This window comes from Lissotriton helveticus, chromosome 3_2 (assembly GCF_964261635.1).
Source record: "Lissotriton helveticus chromosome 3_2, aLisHel1.1, whole genome shotgun sequence".
Lineage (NCBI taxonomy): Eukaryota > Metazoa > Chordata > Amphibia > Caudata > Salamandridae > Lissotriton > Lissotriton helveticus.
In genome coordinates, this window is record NC_136062.1 from 253032646 (window position 1) to 253056557 (window position 23912).

Below are 23912 nucleotides of genomic sequence, written 5' to 3' on the forward strand. Positions count from 1 at the left end.
ACACCTCCAATAACCATATCACATAGTGGCTTCTTCTTAATCATGGTGCTGTCAATATTCAATACTGCTGTATTAGATTCTTTAACATTCAAAACAAATGAACAATTATTTGAATCATTAGAGAAAGCATCAAACCTCACTGTTATCACTTTGCTCAATGCGTTTAACTTTTTGGTTGATTTTACTCCTCTTGCATGCAGAGGTAAAATGTCCTATCAGACCACAATTGGAACATTTTTGTTTTAAGCCAGGACAACTTTTGTTGTTCGCTAAATGTGATTTGCTATTACATCTGTAACACTTCAAATTACGTTCTTCAGAATTACCTTTTGAGTTAAAGACCTGTTTTTTGGCTGAAATTCCTTACTCTTTTTGTCAGATTTCGAATTAATTTTTGAGACAATTTCTTTACTAACAGAAACATCTTTACTCTTAACTTATGGTAGATCGTGCCGTGGCATGAGACCATATATTTGAAAGAAAATACAAAGGCGCGTGAATGTACAAGACGCGCGAGAGAAAGGGCAAGTATGGACATAACAACTGATTATCTACACATCCCATATACTGAATATCCTATGGTGATGGAGTGCTTGAGGGCTAGAAATAGTCTTCCCTTATGTACATAGGCAGCACCTCGTCATTGGGTAAGCTCGGTTTTGTTTTGTGTATTAAACGCAGGCCTGTTCTACGTGGAATTAGGTTACACTCAACTTCTAGAAGTAGCTCCTGATGCATGAGGGTTAAAGACAGAAATAGTGAGAATGTATTTATTTAAATTAAGAGTGAGAATGTGTTTTTTTTATTTACTTGACCTCAGAGAGAAAGTAAAGGAAAAGTGGAATTATATCAGCAATAATTTGAACCACCCTCTTAAAGCAGGACAGGCATGTACGTGCTAGCCCTAGCCTGTGCGAGCCAGGTCCCCGTGTGTTGCGCTAGTTCTGTGCCTGTGTTCTCACGCCCCCGTCCACAGCCGCCCCTCCGTGCCCCCACCCCCTGGCAGGCCCCGTGTGACGGGGCGGGCTCTGCGTGCAGCGCTGCACAGGCCCGGGTGTTGTTGGTCCCGTGTCGGTGCCCTCAGACCTTTGTGTGCTGCGCATCTCGGCGGCTTTGCGCTCAGGCCCTGTGCTCAGCCAGCCCTCGGTGTCACGGGGCGGGCTCTGTGTACGCAGCCGAGGCCCCCGTGTGTTGTGTTAGCCTGCGCCCTACCAGAGCTGTGTCCGCGCACTTCTAGGCCCCCGTACAAAGCCGAGGCAGCCCTGGCGGTGTCACAGGGCGGCGGTGACACGTTTCCGCCCGGCTCGCGCCGCTTGACGCTGGGCTCCTCTTCTCCGTCGCCGGTCCCGAGCTGGGCTACAAAGACCCGCAGCTGCCGCCCGCCATCTTCCGGTGCGGAGCGGGGGGGTGTCGGGTCTGTCAGCGCCTCCCCTCTCGGAAATGATGTTAAGATGTCCGTGTCGGGGCTCAAGGCAGAGCTGAAGTTTCTCGAGTCCATTTTTGACAAAAACCACGAGCGGTTCCGGATTGTGAACTGGAAACTGGACGAGTTGCACTGCCAGTTCATCCTGGGCAACAGCCCGCTGACCATCCACTGTAACATCACGGTGAGGGATGGGGAACCGGGGGTGCGGGGACATGGGACAGCCGCCAGCTGGCCGTGCATTGCAATATTGTGTGGACCCGAGGGCACAAGGGTTGGGGGACTGTAAGCAAGTGAGTGTGTGCCAAGGGGGGGGGGAACAGTCCGGTCAATATTCATCATAACACCAGAGATTGTGGGGGTGGGGAGACTTGGGAGGTGCCCCCCCTGGGTGTCCTACAGTGTGATGCACCCTCGAGGTAAGGGTACTGGCAGACGACTGATGAAAGGGAGTAGAGTCAACAACAACCGGTCACTGCCTTGACTAGGTCCGGGGGCTTAAGGCCGGGCAGGTTAGTGTCTCGCCGGGGGTCCCAGTTAGGAGGATAGAGAAGGGGCTTCCGTGTCTCTATGTAATGTAAGTGCGTAGCCGCCTTCACAGCCTATGCCAGGCCCGACCGAATGTAAACAATGCCTCTGGGGGACGCTCACAAAACGGTTTACGAAGGACCAGAGCGCCCCACACTTCCTCCATCAGTACTTAGGACCTGGAAGGGAGGGAGGGGGGGAGGGGGGGGGGTAGCTGCTCTCTAGGTACCACATACACAGGCCACATTTTGAGAAGGTGGCATTGGCCGTTTCGTGGCAAGAGGATGGGGATAAAAACAGGGCTGTGGGAACGGACAGAAGCGTACTGCCAGCATAGTAGTAGTGTGAGTGGCCACAGTTTTCATGCATCGGAAATTGTAGCTCACGACCATTTTTTGAAGGTGTGTTGACCAGAGTCCAGTGGCGTTGAAGCTTTGGTTGAACTTGACGAAGAAGTTTAAAATTGGCCTGCTTTTGATTAAAGCAACGCTTTGGTAGAATAAAGGCCTCTGCATGACATGCTAATTGCAACTAAGGCAAGAGTGAAATGCTGCCCAGGCTTATTATATAAGTGTGATGCACTTGGGAGCTATCGTACGATGTTGTGTTAATAAGCTTACAGAACCCTCCCGACAGTAGAGGATGGGGATAAAAACAGGGCTGTGGGAACGGACAGAAGCGTACTGCCAGCATAGTAGTAGTGTGAGTGGCCACAGTTTTCATGCATCGGAAATTGTAGCTCACGACCATTTTTTGAAGGTGTGTTGACCAGAGTCCAGTGGCGTTGAAGCTTTGGTTGAACTTGACGAAGAAGTTTAAAATTGGCCTGCTTTTGATTAAAGCAACGCTTTGGTAGAATAAAGGCCTCTGCATGACATGCTAATTGCAACTAAGGCAAGAGTGAAATGCTGCCCAGGCTTATTATATAAGTGTGATGCACTTGGGAGCTATCGTACGATGTTGTGTTAATAAGCTTACAGAACCCTCCCGACAGTAGCTGGTTGGTCATAAGGCAGGACTCTGAAACTCTGACTGACACACTGGAAGACAGTGCAAGTATTGGACACCCTCTGTACATAGATTTGTTCTATAGATTTGAATGATCACACTTGTGCCCATTTCAAGGTAATCGAGCCTGGGTGAGGGCAGAATGGGATTTGAGCTACAAGACTTTGGTGCAAGGCCTCGTCTTTTATTTCTAGAGTGGGCCCATAGTGATAGTTTTATAGTGCTAGGGGAGGATATCTGTTTTAGCACATCAATTGTTCTGAATACTTATTGTTAAGCGTGAACTTCCAGCATGAGTGGCTAAGACAAAAATAACAGATTTTGATTTTTTAACAAACTTTGTTATTCCAGATCTTGTATGACACCTCCACCAGTGGCCCCTAGTGGGCTCTCAGTTCTCAGCTAAGTTATAATGATCATCAAGATAATAACATTTAAGTTATTCACTCTTTCTCTCCCACGCCCTTCCTTGTGTGAGTTGAGTTCCATTAAGAAACATTAGTCAGTGAGATAGGTTGGTTTGGCCTGGGCCCTTTTGTGTCTGCAATTAATTTCTATCTGGCTCTCCATCCTTCGTGTCCGAAGATAAGCCGTTGTATTGTCATTGTCCTATTTAGTTGTGTTGAAAGTATTATTTAGAATGAATCGCACCTTGTGTTGGGGCTCTAGAGTTTTGCACAGAATTCTAAAGTTCATCTCCGTGATTAACCTAAATAAAATATCTCTTCATCTTCAAATTAGTTTCAGGAGTACATTTTGGTCCATAAAGTTGGTGTAGTACAAATTGTCATATTCCCTTTGTTTCAATGTATATTTTCGAAAAAGCGATCTGCATTTTTTTGAAAACTCAGTTAATCTGACAGGAGCCATGGCTGTTTACGAAAATAATTTCATGCCTTGACAAAATTACGTCGACGGGGAGGGAAGCATATAGATAGCATTATTTGGTAGTTCATATTAGTCAAATAAAGTTTGGGAAGAGTCAAATGAGAGATAAGGGACGAAGAGTCTATAAAGCGTTATTAGGGACGTCGGTAGTAAAATGAGGTTTGGGATGAGTCCGTGGAGGGAAATAGACGGGAAGAGTCTAGGAGGTGTTATTTGGGAGATCATAGTAAAATGAGGTTTGGGGTGAGCCAAGGAAAGAAGAGTCTAGAAAGGGTGATATGGGAGATCATAGTAGTAGACTGAGGTTTGGGGCGAGTCAGAGTGGAGGTAGAGGATATTGAGAGAGGTATAGGATGAGACATAGAGTTGAAGGCATTTATTCCGCAAAGGTTATACCTGTATAAGGAAAATAATAAAGACATTTACATTAGTATTGCTTAAAGTGCCATATGTGCAAGTATGGATAGGTAGTTTAATCTTTGAGATGTTGCTGTACGTAAAAGTTTATTTATTTATTTGTGTATTTTTATAAGGTGAGAGGTGTGGCGCTGCGGCCAGGGCGACTAACACCAGAGCACGGGGCTCACAGTTCGATCCCCGGCACCAGTGGCAGCTCAGCTCAGCCCAGCACCATGATACTCTGGGCAATAGCTTGCTTAATATCCCCGACTGCCTCCAGCGCCTTGAGACCCTTATGGGTGATTAGTTTGCGCTTTCCAAATACAGAGTTATTTTATTATTAAGTTATTTTAATTTTTAATATTTTATTTTTGTTATCCTCCATGTTTTAATTGTGAGTGACTGACTTATAGATACAATTATCATCATATTTACATATTGTGATTGATAAAATAAACAGATAAGCATCCAATTAAATAACTTGTATGAAAAGTATGCAGTGACATAAAGTATGTGTGTATATATATATATATATATATATATATATATATATATATATATATTGTATTGGGTTCTTATATAGCGCGAACTGCCACCCTACGGGTATCCTGGCGCTTGTCAAGAGTAGTCGGAAAATGATATCAAATCTTGCTTCACAAATTGAGAAAGTGTGCATTAAACAGATGCTGTGATGAAAAGAGTCTGAGAATTCTAATGAATAAAACTATGCGCAAAGAGAAGGATTGTTAAAGATATTGGCTTGATCAAAGAGACGTTGCTCTGCAAGTAGAGAAGTCACCGAATTTTTGAAAAGTGCCTCTCAGCAGGAAGGGATCGAAAGAACGTGTTAGGCGTGCATATGTTGGGCAAAAGGAGGATCCTGGAGTTCATATGCAGAAGGGCTTCTGTAGGTGACTTGTAACCATGGATATCCACCCTCTGGGGAAAGGCCTATTCCAGCAGCATATATTGTAAATAACTTAACAATGTGTGTGTGTGTGTATATATGTGTGTAAATGAGAAATTGAAGCACTTCAGGTAGGATAGAGAGCCACTCCGGTTCGAAATAAAGGAAAGTGTTTATTTGTCACACAGAAGACCGGTTTCGACATCACATGGAGTCTTGGTCACATGACCATGGTTTGTTTCATGAGTCTTTTAAAGCCAGTCCCACAGGACGTGAGAGTGCAAGACATAGAAAAAGTTATTATAAACTTAACATTCCACAGTTCATTACATTGTTAAATAATCATAGATTTTGTAACAATGAAATCAATGAAGACAGATCTCAGATATGGAAAACAACTCAGTGAAATTATTATACCATTTCATTATTTCAATTCGGAAACCTGGGTTTCTGTTAATACATTGTAATCTATGTTAGTATTTTGTTCTTCAGTTTGTAGCTATTCAATTGTACAATCTAGGTATAGTACCCTATTCTCACGGTATAGTAAATACCTTGTGAAGATTGCCACATGTCCCCATTATATCGAGGTTCGTCCAAAGTTAAAACTATTTTCGTCATGCTTAGATAATGTCACACTCCGGTAGTTAAACATCATTCTTATCAAACCATTTAAACCACAATTGAACCTCCATATCGGTGAGCAAGCCCTACCACTATTGATTAGTCTGAAAGGAGAGGTGATCGTTACGCAGGACATCACCGTACTCCAGAGCTCTTAACTGAAAAGAGATGGCTAATCTGGATTCATTAACATTTTCTTCAATAAGTATCTGCAGTAGAAAAAACACAAACATTACAGCTGATTAGGTCTTAATCTTGACATCCAGCTATTGTGAAATTATTACTTCGGGGATTATCATTTTGTTCACCCCTTGTTTGAGGTCTTCATATCTGAGAGCTACAGATTCAGATTGACTAGGTCTATTTGCAAGTTAAAACCACCAAATTTTAAATACATTTAAGAGACTAAAGAAAACAAGCATTGGCATAGCCAAAAGGTCTTACCTTTGGGACCGTATAAGTGTTGAGCCATGCAGCACATTATCCCCCACTAGGCAAATTGCTGTTATGGAACTAGTGCTTATGTAAAGCGCTTTGATACCTCGAGTTGCGCTATATAAAAATGCAAAAAATAAAAAATAATGAAAAGTGCTTGCTGGTGGGGGAGCGAAAAGATGCACTCTGTAGAGTGATTAAATAAAGCATGTTTGGCTGTGAGACAATCTGGCTGGGGTTGATTTTGGGGGGGGGATGCGGAAGAAGAGGCTCGACCTAAAAAGCTGTGCAAAAAAAACAAACAAGAAAAACACAAGTCACCCAATAAAAAGGACAAGAGGATGTGTGGGGGGAGGGGTCAAATAAGCAAGCAAACAAGTCACCAAATTGTAAGCAGCAGGGGACCCTCTACAAAGTACTTGAGAGGTCTATCGCAATTAGACATCTGGGAAAGACCTAAATAGAGTCAACACTCATTGCATCTCAACGTACCATCAATAAAGCAATACAAAAAATGTATAGATCGTGAAAATCTAAAAAGTAATACCAAATATGCTGCTAGGATGACAAAATAATCAGAAGAAAATCATTGCTAAAAAAAACTAGGGTCCATCCGCAGGGCCTGGAAACATTGAAAAAAACATTATGCTGATTACGTTTAGTAAAGAGGCCAAACTTCAATAAACTGAAAAAAGAACCACCTCATACATTTCTATTTTCCATGTATTTACGGTGTTTGTCAGTGCTTTTTTCAAGTCTTCTGCCGTCTCGAACTCAACAAAAGCCTCTCCAGTAGGATGTCCCTCTTTGGAAATGGTGCAATGAATTCCATTGAGTCCACCAGTTATGCTGCTTTCTATTAACATACAAAAAATAAATATCTTAAACCCAATTCCAATAAGACGCAGATTCCAATATCCACACATCTAGCGAATGTTCATAGGCCCAACACATCTACAATATTTTGCCATTGAACTACTCCCATACCACCCCGATGTGAGCCAGTCATATACCGACATATTGCCACCCCCAAAATTAAAAACTTGCGTCAAGTAGTTTTTCTCGATCAAAAGTCGCATGCAATTCAATACCCCCACTTTACCTGCATTCAGTCGTCGGAATGTATCGCATTAAGCAGTTTCCAATTGCATAAACCAACGTCATCCATTAAAACCATCTATCACTCAAAATGCTGGATCCCACCCCATTTAAGAATTAAACAGGATTGTTAGCGTTAATAATTGCAAGTGTAAAAGCTAATTAAGACAACTTTGAACGAGCGTGAATTTCTACCAAATTAAATATCATTCATGCCATAATAACCTTGTTTCCATGGGTCTAGTGAAACATATGCACCTGAAAAAAATCCAGCACTTCCTCCTGCATGCAGGACCATGGAAATCCTCAAATTTGTACTATATGTTCATCTGCCATTTTAAAACCTGTCGTCCACAACGATAAAACATTTATAGTGAATATAAAGTAGGTTAATAGGGAAACTTAGTGCTCAATATATCTTAAGTTAAGAAGCTAACTAGTTCACAAATTAATTGCTTTCTTAATAAGCGGATAACCCCAACCACAAAAGACATGTTGGGCACAGACTGCAGCTTCTACTAGACAACAATTCTTCTACATACATAAACCATGTACATGATTTAAACCACATTAAACTTATGAAAAATATCAATTAAAACCACAGAAACGTGGTTATATAACCCCCCCCCCACAAGTATCAATTCATTACAGTCTGTTTATATGTATCAATCAGGCACATGCTTTACCATTTTTATGTACTCTTGCAACCCAGGACCTTTTAACAATTCTTTCTGGTTGCAAAACCACAAGAAGAGGTTTATGATCCATCCTCAACTTAAATTGTATTCCCCCCCACAATTAAGTGTGGAAATGTTTTGCACTTCAAGTCACAGCGACAACTCCCTATTCCCCCCCCCACCCCACCCTCCATTCCCGATAACTTTGATTTAATGACCAGGAATCAAATGTTACTTTTTTTTCCTGACCACTGTTAACCTTTGACAATACTACACCCAATTCCTGATCATTGGTTTTGAAAGTAAATATGCTGTTTTGTTTATCATCAAATGGGCTCACAATCTTCAGACTTAAGAGCCGCGTTGACTGTCATAAAATCTTCTGCTTGTCACTATCTTGACTTGAAGATCTTTCGCAACACCTGCATTAAAGATTTCAATTTTTTTCTCCGCAAAGTTTTCATAAATTTTGCATAATATTTAATTGGGTCCATTAACAGTGTTAATTGAACTTTAGTATCTTGGGCCTAGTTCGTGCAAAATCTTGTTTAGGTCCTGCTCTTTAAAAAAAAAAAACCCGGAATGTCCTAAATACTCACTGGCTGTCATGGTGACTTTACATTTTTCCTCCCTCAGTAAAACTTAATTGAGACCTTATTGTGCTCTTCTTCCTTTTACCAATATATCATCATGTAGAGCTTGTTAGTTTAATGCCTGAACATATTATCCATCATTCTCTGGAAAATGCCAGTAGTTACCACTAGACCAGACCGCAAACTAGAAAGCACCATCTATGATGACAAGAGGTATATGCTTTGCGAGACTGCTGTAAAAAAATCTTGTGAAACACAAACTGGAGATAAGCTCATGGAAAACACTTTGTTCCATTTACTAATAAAATGATAGTCTTATTTTTTGGAGAGAAAAGCAACCCATGTCTGTTTTGCTTGAGACTGCTCATATCCATGAAGAAACGTAATCATTTATGCACCTTCTTTGTGCTTATTGTTGGTGAAAGTCACTCTGAGGCTTCAATTATGCCATTCTTCACCATCTCCTTCAACCTTGCCGCCTCTTCATCTCCACCTTCTTAAATTACGCTAGACTGAGATTGTCCCGTTCTTAATCACAGTTTTGTGAATATATTATTTGATCGTCCAGACTTTGCTGTTAAACACCACCTTACATTAATTCAACATTTTCACTTAATTTGTTCTGGCAAACAGAGGTCAGGTATGTTTCCGTACGCATGCTAATATAGGTGGACTGTTTTCAGCTAGACCTTCTTCTGTGCTTTCCACTCCTTGATCTCTGACCACATATAACCTGTGATATTGTTTCACGTCTTTATCTTCCTTTGGGTATGTGTCCATCAGTTACAGCAATACTTTGACCTTCTTTCTTTGAACATATGCGTTGAATTATAGTGTACATATCACTTTGGTCCGTCATCAGCACTACATTTTGACCCATGTCCTCGTTCCTCCCCACAAATCTTTTTGAAGCTCCTACTGATAACACCTTTAACAAATGCTAAACCGATCACTTGTCCCATTCGCTGCCTTGTAATGAAGACAAAAATAATTCAGCACTTTTATGTCCGAGCTAAAATAGCTATTCTGTTTGTCTGGGGTCCTGTTAAGTCATGGTTGCTTCTATCAAGGTTATGATTTGTATTGGACTCTAAATATTCCAGATCTCTGACACATCTTTGAATATTTGCAGAGTCTACATAGGCAAAGCCTTTTTAGGTCGAGCGTCAGCGAAAGACCTATTGTCAGCCGTATTTGGGAATGTAGACACGAGAGGGGCACGAGTGCAGATTTCACCTTGTGGGCGCGCACGGCGCCGTGCCCCTCTCGTGCCTCATTCCCATGCGCAAACACACTCACACAGCCACACACACGCATGCGCACATACACAGCCACACGCATACACAGGCACACACACACTGCATACACACACGCACCCCCCCTTAAACAGACGCACGCGCACACGGACAGACACACGCACAGACACACTCGAACACACACAGACACAAGCACGTACACCCCTCCCCCCTTCCACTTACCGGGCTCTTTCTGCGTGTCCCACAGTCCGGGTGTTCTCTGCACAGCCGGGGTACAGAGCTCCCAAAACCCCCTTCTAACAAAGCACTATGCACAGCCGCGACCTGTGGACTTCCCCAGGTGATCCAAGGAAGGCATGCCCGGGCCAGCGGACTTCCCCAGCTGGTGCAGGACAGACATGCCATCATGTGCCAGCGCGCCCGGCTTACCTTCGGCCCGCGCTGCTCCGCTGCGCCCTTGCGGGGGCTCGCAGCCGCCGCCTGGGACACCCTGCTGCGCAAACACCATAAACCGAGGAGGACCAGGGTGCCAAGCTTCAGCAAAGGTGCCATGGTGCGCAGCCTTTCAGCAACCGCTGCGATCTGAGCACCTCCGGCGCATGCGCGCGGTCTGCATGCAACACTTCCAAACTACTCCTGCTTCTCCGCTGTCCGACACGCCCCCAACTTTCGGGCACACCTCCTTTTCTTTAAGCTGCGCCTCCCAAACTTTTCGACACGACCACTGTGCGTGGCTTCATTGTCTCCCCACCTTCTCAAAGTGCCATTAAAGCTCGATTCACGCCCTCCTCGTACATCAGGTGCCCCGCCTCACCTTTCTTTTTTGTTGCATATTTTATATAGCGTGAACTCGACCCGAAGGTATTGGAGCGCTTTACCTTTACGTGAGCACCGTATTATTTACATTACACATTCAGGCATGGGGAGATTAAATCCCTCTGTACGTTGAAAAAGGACCAGGCACGTCACACTTAAAATGTACGCGCCCTCACAATACACAGATTCAAAACTTGAGCCTCCGAAGTTATTTTCATCCGTTTCATATTTAAGGCCGGAATCGGAACGTCGGCTTTTTTCACGTGGAGGAAGGTGATTTCATTTCCAGGTCCCAGCGTAAATCACTACAATTCACCAGTGCGGCAGCCGTGTGCTTCACGACGCAGCACTAAATATCCGCAAGAAACTGTCTAGAAAGTGCAGCGTTCATAATTACGCGCTTGTGATCGGATGTAGTAATTTGTAAAAAACATGAGAAGAAAAAAATAATTCATGGAAAAATCCATACTGCAACTGGCGAAATCAGCGTCTGTGTATTATCCAATACTAAAGAGGCATCGATTGTGTGTAATATAGATGCTTTATGTAAAGATGTCCCTATTGCAAAACTTATTTCGTTACTGATTGGCCACGCTTTCGAAAATGAATAACCTTTTTTTTCTATGAAGCCTGATTCTGCCGTTTTTGCGTGAGCTGTAAAAGAGGATGTTGGTCAGTTAATTGACCTCGGAAGGACGAACGGCTGAGTTGGCCCAGTTTCGATGTCAAAAAGGTTAGGCTCTGATGGCAGCAGCGGGAGTTTAACTTTTAGCCATTGCTCTGTTTGCATTTACCTTTAATATGCACTTTTGATTGTGAAAAATCACATGCAATGCACATTGTACGGAACTCAGAAGGAAAGTACTCAATCAAAGCGGTTATCTCTAACGAAGCGGACCCTCAAAATATGTATTTCTATATCTTTCCTTTTGTGTTGATACGCCACTCAGACCTTGCTATTTTGCATCAGGTCGCATGCTGTTTATTTCTTCTACATTATCACTCAGCACCACCACAGCAACACTCAGCACCACCACAGGACCACTCAGCACCACCACAGCACCATTCAGCACCACCCTAGCATCACTTAGCACTACCACAGCATCACTCAGCACTACCACAGCATCACTCAGCGCCACCCCAGCACCACTCGGCACCACCACAACACCACTCGGCACCACCACAACACCACTCGGCACCACCACAACACCACTCGGCACCACCACAGCATCACTCAGCACCACCACATTATCACTCGGCACCGCCACATTATCACTCGGCACCGCCACAGTATCACTCGGCACCGCCACAGTATCACTCGGCACCGCCACAGTATCACTCGGCACCGCCACAGTATCACTCGGCACCGCCACAGCATCACTCAGCACTACCACAGCATCACTCAGCACCACCCTAACATCACTCAGCGCCACCCTAGCATCACTCAGCACCACCACAGCACCACTCAGCATCACTCAGCACCACCACAGCACCACCACAGCATCACTCAGCACCGCCACAGCATCACTCAGCACCACCACAGCATCACTCAGCACCACCACAGCATCACTCAGCATCACCCAGCACCACCACTCAGCACCACCCTAGCATCACTCAGCACCACCCTAGCATCACTCAGCGCCACCCTAGCACCACCACAGCACCACCACACCACCACAGCAGCACCACCACAGCACCACCACAGCACCACTCAGCACCGCCACACCACCACTCAGCACCACCACAGAATCACTCAGCGCCACTCAGCACCACCTCAGCACCACCACAGCATCACTCAGCGCCACCCCAGCACCACTCAGCGCCACCCCAGCACCACTCAGCGCCACCCCAGCACCACTCAGCGCCGCCCCAGCACCACTCAGCGCCGCCCCAGCACCACTCAGCGCCGCCACAGCATCACTCAGCACCGCCACAGCATCACTCAGCACCGCCACAGCATCACTCAGCACCGCCACAGCATCACTCAGCACCGCCACAGCATCACTCAGCACCACCACAGCATCACTTAAGTGCTGGGATGCTTCCGAGTAGCCATGCGCTATATAAGAACCTTCCAATTCCAATTCCAACTCAGCACCACCACAGCATCACTCAGCACCACCACAGCACCACTCAGCACCGCCACAGCATCACTCAGCACCGCCACAGCATCACTCAGCACCGCCACAGCATCACTCAGCACCGCCACAGCATCACTCAGCACCGCCACAGCATCACTCAGCACCGCCACAGCATCACTCGGCACCACCCAGCACCACTCAGCAGCGCCACTCAGCACCGCCACAGCATCACTCAGCACCGCCACAGCATCACTCAGCACCGCCACAGCATCACTCAGCACCGCCACAGCATCACTCAGCACCGCCACAGCATCACTCGGCACCACCCAGCACCACCACTCAGCGCCACCCTAGCATCACTCAGCACCACCACAGCACCACTCAGCATCACTCAGCACCACCACAGCACCACCACAGCATCACTCAGCACCGCCACAGCATCACTCAGCACCGCCACAGCATCACTCAGCACCACCACAGCATCACTCAGCACCACCACAGCATCGCTCAGCACCACCACAGCACCACTCAGCAGCGCCACTCAGCAACGCCACAGCATCACTCAGCACCGCCACAGCATCACTCAGCACCGCCACAGCATCACTCAGCACCGCCACAGCATCACTCAGCACCGCCACAGCATCACTCAGCACCGCCACAGCATCACTCAGCACCGCCACAGCATCACTCAGCACCGCCACAGCATCACTCAGCACCGCCACAGCATCACTCAGCACCGCCACAGCATCACTCAGCACCGCCACAGCATCACTCAGCACCGCCACAGCATCACTCAGCACCGCCACAGCACCACCACAGCACCACCACAGCACCACCACAGCACCACCACAGCACCACCACAGCACCACCACAGCACCACCACAGCACCACCACAGCACCACCACAGCACCACCACAGCACCACTCAGCACCACTCAGCACCGCCACACCACCACTCAGCACCACCACAGAATCACTCAGCGCCACTCAGCACCACCTCAGCACCACCCTAGCATCACTCAGCACCACCACAGCATCACTCAGCGCCACCCCAGCATCACTCAGCGCCACCCCAGCACCACTCAGCGCCACCCCAGCACCACTCAGCGCCACCCCAGCACCACTCAGCGCCGCCACAGCATCGCTCAGCACCGCCACAGCATCGCTCAGCACCACCACAGCACCACTCAGCAGCGCCACTCAGCAACGCCACAGCATCACTCATCACCGCCACAGCATCACTCGGCACCGCCACAGCATCACTCGGCACCGCCACAGCATCACTCGGCACCGCCACAGCATCACTCGGCGCCGCCACAGCATCACTCGGCGCCGCCACAGCATCACTCGGCGCCGCCACAGCATCACTCGGCGCCGCCACAGCATCACTCGGCGCCGCCACAGCATCACTCGGCGCCGCCACATTATCACTCGGCACCACCCCAGCACCACTACCACAGCATCACACAGCACCACCACAGCATCACTCAGCACCACCACAGCATCACTCAGCACCACCACAGCATCACTCAGCACCACCACAGCATCACTCAGCACCACCACAGCACCACTCAGCACCACCACATTATCACTCAGCACCACCCCAGCACCACTACCACAGCATCACCACAGCACCACCCCAGCATCACTCCGCGCCACCCCAGCATCACTCCGCGCCACCCCAGCATCACTCCGCGCCACCTCAGCATCACTCCGGGGCAACCTCAGCATCACTCCGGGGCAACCTCAGCATCACTCCGGGGCAACCTCAGCATCACTCCGGGGCAACCTCAGCATCACTCCGGGGCAACCCCAGCATCACTCCGGGGCAACCCCAGCATCACTCCGGGGCAACCCCAGCATCACTCCGGGGCAACCCCAGCATCACTCCGGGGCAACCCCAGCATCACTCCGGGGCAACCCCAGCATCACTCCGGGGCAACCCCAGCATCACTCCGGGGCAACCCCAGCATCGCGCCACCCCAGCATCACTCCGCGCCACCCCAGCATCATTATGCGCCACCACAGCATCACTCTGTGCAACCATTCAACAACAACTGGTTCTAATATGTTCTCTGAATGTTTCAAGCTTTATTACAAATGTCACAAAAAGATGTTAATATTTCACTTCTGTTCTTGGATTTTCGTCACAATAAAATACACTGAACATAATCTTCACACAAGTTATTTACAAAAGTTTGAGCTATTGCCATTATAAATTACAATCACTTTTATTTAAGTATTAATTATGTAAAAAAATTAAAAGCCAATGGTATTTGTAATATCAATACATCTAAGTCACGTAAATACAAAACATGTTGCATTACAAATGCTATAGGTGTCACATTTGCAAAAGTTATAACGATTGGCATTGTAAATGACAAAGCTATTAATTTAGCTATTTTCAAAACCAACACATAAATAAAAAAATTGTCATTTACAAGACCAATAGCTCAAACTTTCCTAATGCGAGACCTATTGCATTGCAAATGCTTGTTTCTAATGCTGGAGTTCGTTCAGTGTAAATCCTCTTTCTCTTTTCTACTTTGGTTTTTGAGGTAACTGCTCTCGTAGAGTTTCTTATAACCATCCACATGATTTCATGAACGTTTCTATGAATAAACCAGTGCTGTCTTTACCCTTGGAGGATTGAGTAGATCGCACTGACTTTCATTTCCTCCACTTGGCCACTCTTTGTAATTATTGGTCAGATTACTTCGTCTCGTTGTTCCACAGTTTTAGTTTGTCATAAATGTGAGCACATACTAACGGGTGTGGATTTTAATAAAATATCTACTTGTTCATTGAGCAGTATGCTTCATAAATCTACTTGTCCTGTAACAAAATCAACTTGTCCCCATCGGTGCTATCCAGTGCGGCGACAGATTATGGCAGCAATCTCATTATATAAGAGCTTTGATATAGCCTCTCTGATTATGCCAGGGCTCATACCATAGTAGTGTTTAAATACTTGCAATCCCATTATGTTGCCACGTTTCCACATATCTACATACTCGGGCTGAAGGTAGTGGTGAGCAATAGTTCCAGGGTTAGAATGCCCTTTTGAGTCTTTACAAACCTACTGACTTAATGTTTTTATGGGCTTTCAACAACTCTTTTCTAATCTTTTCCCATACTGAGAAATGTTGGAAATTTACTCCTGACAATGGCAGACTTAAACCTTCTTCAAGAATTAGCGAAAAAAGTGGTAGGAGTGAAAGTGAACTTGCAAATACTCAGATTTGCGCATGAGAAAATCTACACTTGCACACTTGCTGATGCGAACATGCAGTTCACAAATATTTTCTAGGAGCAGTATTTCTTGGCCTACTTCTGTAAATCCGTTGGAGTTCATGAAAGCCGTATAGCTGCACTTAATGCAAGGACATTTACCATGGGTTCACTTTTAAGACTTTCTTTAATAATTGGGCCCCAAATTTGGTCTGGCATTGACCATGACCTTCTGCATTTATTAAAATTCTGTCTCTCTCTCTGTATCAGCTGGCTTCACTGTGAGTGACCGCATTCTCCTCTTACACAAGAAGCATTTTAGCACACAAAGTAGTTTTGTTCAGTGCCAGAAACTACTGTGGCAGTGTGTGCTTTTTGAGACAAAAAACTATTTTTGCTTATGCCAGTGTTTGTTATAATGGTGAGATCCCGGCAGCTCCCACACCAATAAGGTTTTACAAAAACCATGCCAAAACAATTCATACATTGACAAAACTAAAAAGCTGACCACCAATTTCAGTCATACCGGCTTTGCCAATGCTTGTTTATTTTTTCCCCCATAATCTTATTGAAACTGGTTACAATGATCCATTATGAATATTTTTGGGAAATACTAGCATGCATCAACACGTTACTAAATGATGCTGCAAAGAAATGGTACCTGAAATTTTACAGTAGTTTAGGGAAATGTGTTTTTTCCCTGCTTTAATTTTTTTATGAACATTTTATTTTGAAAGCAAAGAGTCATTACTCTTGTTTTCAAGCTTCTGCAAATATTTGAATGAAATCGGAGCATTCTGGTGTGATTATATATAGCCTCATATTGCTAAACTTTGAAAACGTGTACACATTTTAAGACTAGATCCACTGTCGGTAGTGCAGTCAGAGCTTACAACATTTACTTAGAGCGTTCACCCTAATAATAAAGGCTTTCAATTGATAAACCATAAGTATAAGTTTGAACAGCATTAACATATGTACAAAAATATTACCTTAACTGCAGACCGTACCCTTCCTGATCCATAATGTGGTACTGCAAACTGGCAGCCAAAGGGGTTGTGCTGCAGGGGGTTGGGCATACTTGTCCCAAGGACAAAATACACATGAAAACTTGTTGCCCTTGACCCCAAACAATATGTTCTGGGTGTCGGGCTATAGGAAATCCCCATCCCTGATACTAAGTGACATTTCATTCACTAAACCACAACTAGAAAAACTCTGCAAACACATAAAAATTTGTGTTTCTATTTATTTATGTAGGTTTGACATGAATACGAAAAACGATTTTTGATTTATAGAAGGATTCACTTGCATGAAGATTTTCATGTAAGCAAATTCACGGAGGGCTGATATATGGGATGTGGCTGTTCAGGGTTGGAAGTTCCTCTGTATTTGAGCACATCTACAAACCTATATGGTTCCGGTATTCACTAACTTGTGCCCGCCCCTTTCCATGGTAAAGGTAGGAAACTTACTCCTAACCTGGGCAAAAGAAAAACCTTTCCATTATGGGAAGTGAGCTTCTCATGGGAGATAGGAGAGCGATATTTTCCCCCTTGAGTAAATACGTTTTTACAAGTGAATTTGCAGTTACTGCTTGCATTTGTGCATGGTCAAATATGTACAGGCTTACCTACTCGTGAAAATAGAATTCACAAAGTTTTGTCAGGAATCCTGTAGTTCTTGCAGGTTTTAAGTCCTACTTTAATAAATTCTAGTATTGTGGAGATCCTAAAACGGCCCCAATGCCAGCTTCCCAGACCCGGAGGTATACTATCATGACTTTAAAACTGGAGCTCTTATTTGTTTTACACTGCCCGTATTGGATTTGCACTGATTATCCAAGAGAGAGAGAAAATATATATATTTTGATCAGGCATTAGGCTATATCTTTTGCATTTTCCTAAAATGATATGTATAATATACATACACCAGCTTTCAGCTAGCCCTCTGCATGTATGGGTCTGTAATTCTGTCTTTCACATTTTTCCTGCTCCCACTACATTATACAGTGGGGTAGTGCGACATCCCATTTGAGCCGTTGGTTAACATCACGAGGCATGCGTCCACACACACCTAAAGTAGTTTACTTAAGTGCCAGTTACTAGTACAGCAATGTGTTTGTGTGTTTTTAATTATTTTTTTTTTTTTTAATGAGAGTCAAAACATTGTTTTTACAAAACCAACCGTCTGGCAGCCAACACCAGGCAATAGTGGATTTGCTAATGCTTATTTATATATTGACATGCATCTTATTTGTTTAAATAAAGGATGCTGTAGAGAAATTGCATTTAAAGTTGCCTTATGAATGCACTATATTTTACTGAAACTTATGATTCATTTTTCATGCTATAAATATTTGTTTGGGTGCATTTTATTTCATAAGCAAACAAATTGCACAATAGTTTAACAAAACTCTCCAAGTTTCATCACATCTTCTTCCATTTGCTAATATTTTTTACGTACATTTGTTACTTGCAAAATAAAATCACAAGTGTTCCTTGTGCGCACATTTGCACATAATAAAAGATAATTCTGGGAGCCTTATAAATATGCTCAAATTGGTACACTTTGCAAACGGGTACACATTTTTATTTTGGAACCACTGTCATTTATGTAAGCTGAAGTTACAACTCACTGCAATTCTTGGAATGCTTACCCCACCCCAACAGTAAAGGCTTTGTGTTAACTAACCCTGTACACCATTTCGACCATCTTAAATATAGATGCATAAACTGCTTCCGCAACCTCTTTTACTTCAACTAAATAGTTTCTTCTGCAGTATTTTGAGCCTCTTTATCCTGTGTACTAAATACACATTTAGACGTGTTGTCCTTGACCTCAAGCTATAAGCTCCTGGGTGTCGGGCAATGGCAATTCCACACTCCTGCAGTTCACTCTAGTCAAGTGATCCTTTCTACAACTAAACCAGTGTTTATTTCAGAACAATCAATCAATCAATCACGGCATTTATATAGCGCGCTACTCAGAGGCTCGAGGCGCTTGGGGAGGGGGGTCTGCTACTGCTCGAACAGCCAGGTCTTGAGTTGCTCCCTGAAGGAGAGGTGATCTTGGGTCAGGCGGAGGTGGATGGGGAGGGTGTTCCACGTCTTAGCTGCCAGGTAGGAGAAGGATCTTCCTCCCATGGTGGTTCTTCGGATGCGTGGGACGGTGGCGAGGGAGTGGCTGGTTGATCATAGCTGGCGGGTGGGAGTGTAGAAGGTCAGGCGGTTGTTGAGGTACTTGGGGCCCTGGTCGTGGAGGGCCTTGTGTGCGTGGGTGAGAAGTCGGAACGTGATTCTCTTGCTGACGGGGAGCTAATGTAGGTCTCTCAGGTGTCCGGAGATGTGGCTGTGTCGGGGGATGTCCAAGATGAGTCGTGCGGAGGCATTTTGGATGCGTTGGAGTCTTTTCTGTAGTTTGGCTGTGGTTCCGGTGTAGAGGGTGTTTCCGTAGTCCAGTCGGCTGGTGACGAGTGCCTGGGTCACCGTCTTCCTGGTGTCGGTGGGGATCCAACGGAAGATCTTACAGAGCATGCGTAGGATGTTGAAACATGAAGATGATACTGCGTTGACTTGTCTGGTCATCGAGAGGGAGAAGTCCAGGATGAAGCCCAAGTTTCGTGCGTGGTCCGTTGGTTTGGGTGCGCTGCCCAGGGCGGGGGGCCACCAGGAGTCGTCCCAGGCAGAGGGTGATGATCCGAGGATGAGGACTTCCGTCTTGTCTGAGTTCATTTTCAGGCAGCTGTTCATCATCCACTCGGCTACGTCTTTTATCCCTTCGTGTAGGTTGGTTCTGGCGGTGGCTGGGTCGTTGGTGAGGGAGAGGATCAGCTGGGTGTCATCGGCGTAGGAGATGATGTTGAGGTTGTGCTGGCGTGCGATGGCTGCGAGGGGGCGCATGTAGACGTTGAAGAGGGTGGGGCTGAGTGATGATCCTTGAGGTACTCCGCAGATGACTTCGGTGGTCTCGGATCTGAACGGGGGGAGGTGGATTCTCTGGGTTCTACCGGCGAGGTACGAGATGATCCACTGTAGTGCCTTATCTTGGATTCCGGTGTTGCTGAGGCGCTGTACTAGGGTGCAGTGGCAGACGGTGTCGAACGCTGCGGAGAGGTCCAGGAGGATGAGGGCCGCTGTTTCCCCGTTGTCGAGCAGGGACCTGATGTCGTCAGTGGCTGCGATGAGGGCGGTCTCCGAGCCGTGGTTGGCTCGGAAGCCGGACTGCGAGTGGTCGAGGGATCCTTTCGTCTCGAGGAAGGCGGCAAGCTGTCTGTTGACGGTCTTCTCGATGACTTTGGCAGGAAAAGGGAGGAGCGAGATGGGGCGGTAGTTCTTGAGGTCGGAGGGGTCTGCTGATGGTTTCTTCAGGAGGGCGCTGAGTTCGGCATGCTTCCAGCTCTCCGGGAAGGTGGCGGTGTCGAAGTAGCAGTTGATGATGTCCCGGAGCTGTGGTGTGATGGCGGAGTCGGGCTTGTTGAAGATGTGGTGGGCGCATGGGTCGGTTGGTGATCTGGAGTGAATGGTGTTCATCGTGTGGATGGTGTCTTTGGTGCTGACTGGGGTCCAGGTGCGGAGGGTGGCGGAGGGGGGCGTCGGTTCGGTGGTTGGGTGCGTGGTCTGTGCTCCGAAGCTGTTGTGTATGTCTGCGATCTTGCTGTGGAAGAATGAGGCGAGAGAGTCGCAGAAGTCTTGTGAGGGAGTGATGTCGTTGTTTCCTGTGCTGAGGTTGGAGAGCTCTTTGACGATGCTGAAGAGTTCCTTGCTGTTGTGTGCGTTGCGGTCTAATCATTCCCTGAATGCTGTCTTCTTGGTGGTGTGAATCAGCTGGTGGTGTATGCGGGAGGCGTGCTTGAGGGCGATCCTGTTGTCTGTGGTCGGGTCTTTGCGCCAGGCTTTCTCGAGGGTGCGGCAGTTCTTCTTGGATTTCTTGAGGTCGTCGTTGAACCAGGAGGCTTTCATGCTGCCGGGTCTGCTGGGGTTGTTTTTCAGGGGTGCGAGGTCGTCGGCGCAGTTGGTGATCCACTGTGCGAGGTTGTTGGCTGCTTGGTTGGGGTCCGTTGAGCTGGCGGGAGGGGTTCTGGTTCTGAGATGTGGTGAGCTGGTCGGCGGTGATCTTGTTCCAGTTCTGCGGGGAACCTGTTGCGGGTGGTGGTGAGTCGTGGTTCTTCTGAAGCTGGAGTGGACGCAGCTGTGGTCTGTCCGGTGGAGTCCGGTGGAGTGGCTGAAGGAGATGTACTTGCTGGAGGAGAAGGTACGGTCCAGCGTGTGTCCTGCGTAGTGGGTGGGGGTGTTCACCAGTTGCTTGAGCCCGAGGTTGGAGAGGTTGTCCAGCAGGGTGGTGGTGGTGTTGTCGTTGTTCTCCAGGTGGAAGTTGAGGTCCCCTAGGAGGATGTAGTCGGGGGAGGCGAGGGCGTGCGGGCTGATGAAGTCGGCGATGTCTTCGCTGAATCGTGTGCGAGGTCCTGGGGGTCTGTAGATGAGGGTGCCTCTGAGTGTGGTCTTTGGGTCGGTGTGTATCTGAAAGTGAAGATGTTCGGCGGCTGGGAGGGTGTCGTCGGAGTTAGTGTGATGCGGATGGTGTTCTTGTGGACGATGGCGATGCCTCCTCCTGGCTGGTTGACGCGGTCCCTCCGGGTGATCTTGTATCCGTCCGGGATGACGATGGCGATGTCGGGCGCTGAGGAGGCGTTCATCCATGTTTCCGTGATGAAGGCGACGTCTGGAGATGGGGTGTCGAGCAGGTTCTAGAGTTCTACGGCGTGTCTGTGGACGGATCGTGCGTTGAGCAGGATGCACTTAAGGTGGTTGCTGCTGGTGCTCGGCTTGGCGGGTGCGGTACAGGTCCGGATGCAGGAGAATTTGCAGGATTGGCAGGTGAAGGGTCCGTGGGTGCGTCTTGGGGTGGCTCGGTAGCAACCGGGGATCCGGCCGGTGGTGAGTGCGTTGAGTGTGGCCGCGTCGTAGGTGTGGCGGGTGGGCTGGCATCTGCGGGGGCCAGGGGTTTTGGCGTTGGGCGCGGTCCAGGCGCAGACGGGCTTGCCTTTGGCGCGCCTTCGGCGCGCAGAGGGCACGCCCGCTGCGCGTACGCGTGGACTCCGCCATAAATGGCGGAGTGGGAGGGGCGGAGTGGGAGGGAGGAGCAGCTGGGAGGCGGGAGCGGGGTGGCGCGGGGAGGGGAACAGGTAGAGAAGGCAAAAGGGGGGCGGGGCTGCAGGGGAGCAGCGGCAGGGAGCGGGGAGGGCGAGAAGACGGTGAAAACCAGGAACAAGAAAAGAGAAAGCAACAAGCACTGGAAGCGGGCAGGGACACCGGGCACACTCAAGGAGAGCTGCGGGCAGAAACGGCAGGCAGGGACACCGGGCACACTCGAGTAGAGCTGCGTGGCGGGTGGAGCGACCGTCACCGACAAGAGTTTCCATACCTATACCATCCTTGAAAACGACTTCTACCTTGGTTGCACAATAACCTCTACTCTTTATCCCGAATGTGTTTTATTTTGTTGTAGCCACCATTTCTCTCCACAAATTAGCCTCACTTTGATGTTTGGAGACTAATTTTTTCATCCCTCTCAGTTGGACTCTTGAACAATTTTAGTTATACAAAAAGCTTCCGTACTATGGAAGTTTGACAGTTATCTTAATAATACATTTGTCAGACTGTTAAAAAGTTTGACAGTTTCCTGGAATGTTCGATTTTTGGCTTTCCACAGACTTTCTTGCATCTTCTTACTGCACTGTCATCTCAACGCTAATCAAATGATAAGTCATGTTCACAATATATAACTTCAGAGACTGTTCTTTTACCATGTCAGCTACCTGATCCATTGTTTCTTTGCGTGGCTGAGTGTTGAATGTTTGCGGTTGTGGTAATATATTCATAGATTTCCATGGTAACATGGGAGTTTCATATTAATCTCAAAATATGCATTTGGAATTGCTTCCTCACTTGGTTGTCCACTGCTGCGGCCAGGAGGGGCAGACCTTTTTTCACAGAGTTAACCAACAGTGCTATTTAGTGCTGAGCTCATCCAAAGCTTCTAGATAATTTTCGACATTTTTTATCCATTCTGTCGGTGGCATGTCTTCTGCCTAAAAATCTTGTCACTGCTTTACTGCTCACATTGTACAACTTTCCATGTTTCCTAAATGATATACCAAGTTGGGTAAAACAAGTGAGCCTTTAACCTTAAAAAAAAATATATCATAGTAATCCAATCACAGAAATTCTTTAGATAGTCATCAGTGGTTGCAAACCCACCGCCGTGTTGAATAGTTGAATGATGAATCCTATCCATAATAAGATTAGAGGCCTAAGAATCCCCTATAAAATAAATCCGCAGCTCCACAAGAATAAAAGTCCGCGCACAGGTCAGTCATGAAGGATTCCCCCAAAGATTTTGTGTGCCCGCTCCTGTGCCAACTTTGACATGTTAATGTTCTTGAGTTAGCAGCATGAGCTTCAACTCACATACCAACAGGAGAAAACCTTTGGTAGCTGCAGGTAACACAGGGTGCACGTAGTACACTAGAGTGGCTGTGTAGATTACATATGTGTTCAAACACGAGTGACACAAAGCCATAAAAAAGTTGCCTGCATTGGGAGGCCTCATGCCAGCGTCACAGGGCAGAATGATGTGCACAGATTGTTTACATGGTGGCTCAGTAAGTCAATGGGGGCCGATCACCAGGCTACTCGAAACTATGATGCTGTAGAAATTAAAGTGAGCTATGAATGTAGTCCCACCATCAGACCTATCAGACCCTCCCCCACCACTCTGGGCACATCACAGACCGCTAAACAACAAAAGAGTACTGCCAAATAAAAGACGAGCCAGCAAGAGAAATCACTCTGCTAAAAAGAACCCTGACTCACCAACCTAGTTTGTGACATGCTTCATCCCTGGGTTCCCACCAGAGAGGCAGAGTGCCTCTCTGGTGTGCTACAATG

General features: G+C 46.7%; 1 protein-coding gene across 2 annotated transcripts in view; it reads left to right on the forward strand.

The window, feature by feature from the left end:
* The first annotated feature begins 1017 nt into the window (after positions 1 to 1017).
* The window catches only part of UBE2Q2 (ubiquitin conjugating enzyme E2 Q2), a 758043-nt gene continuing 735148 nt past the window's right edge, over positions 1018 to 23912 (forward strand). Inside the window, exon 1 of one of the 2 annotated variants that reach the window (XM_078685153.1) lies at positions 1018 to 1607. In XM_078685153.1, the coding sequence (XP_078541279.1) occupies positions 1452 to 1607 (156 nt within the window). In that variant the 5' untranslated portion in view covers positions 1018 to 1451. The remainder of the gene's footprint in view (positions 1608 to 23912) is intronic. The other variant, XM_078685152.1, reaches the window with a different exon arrangement.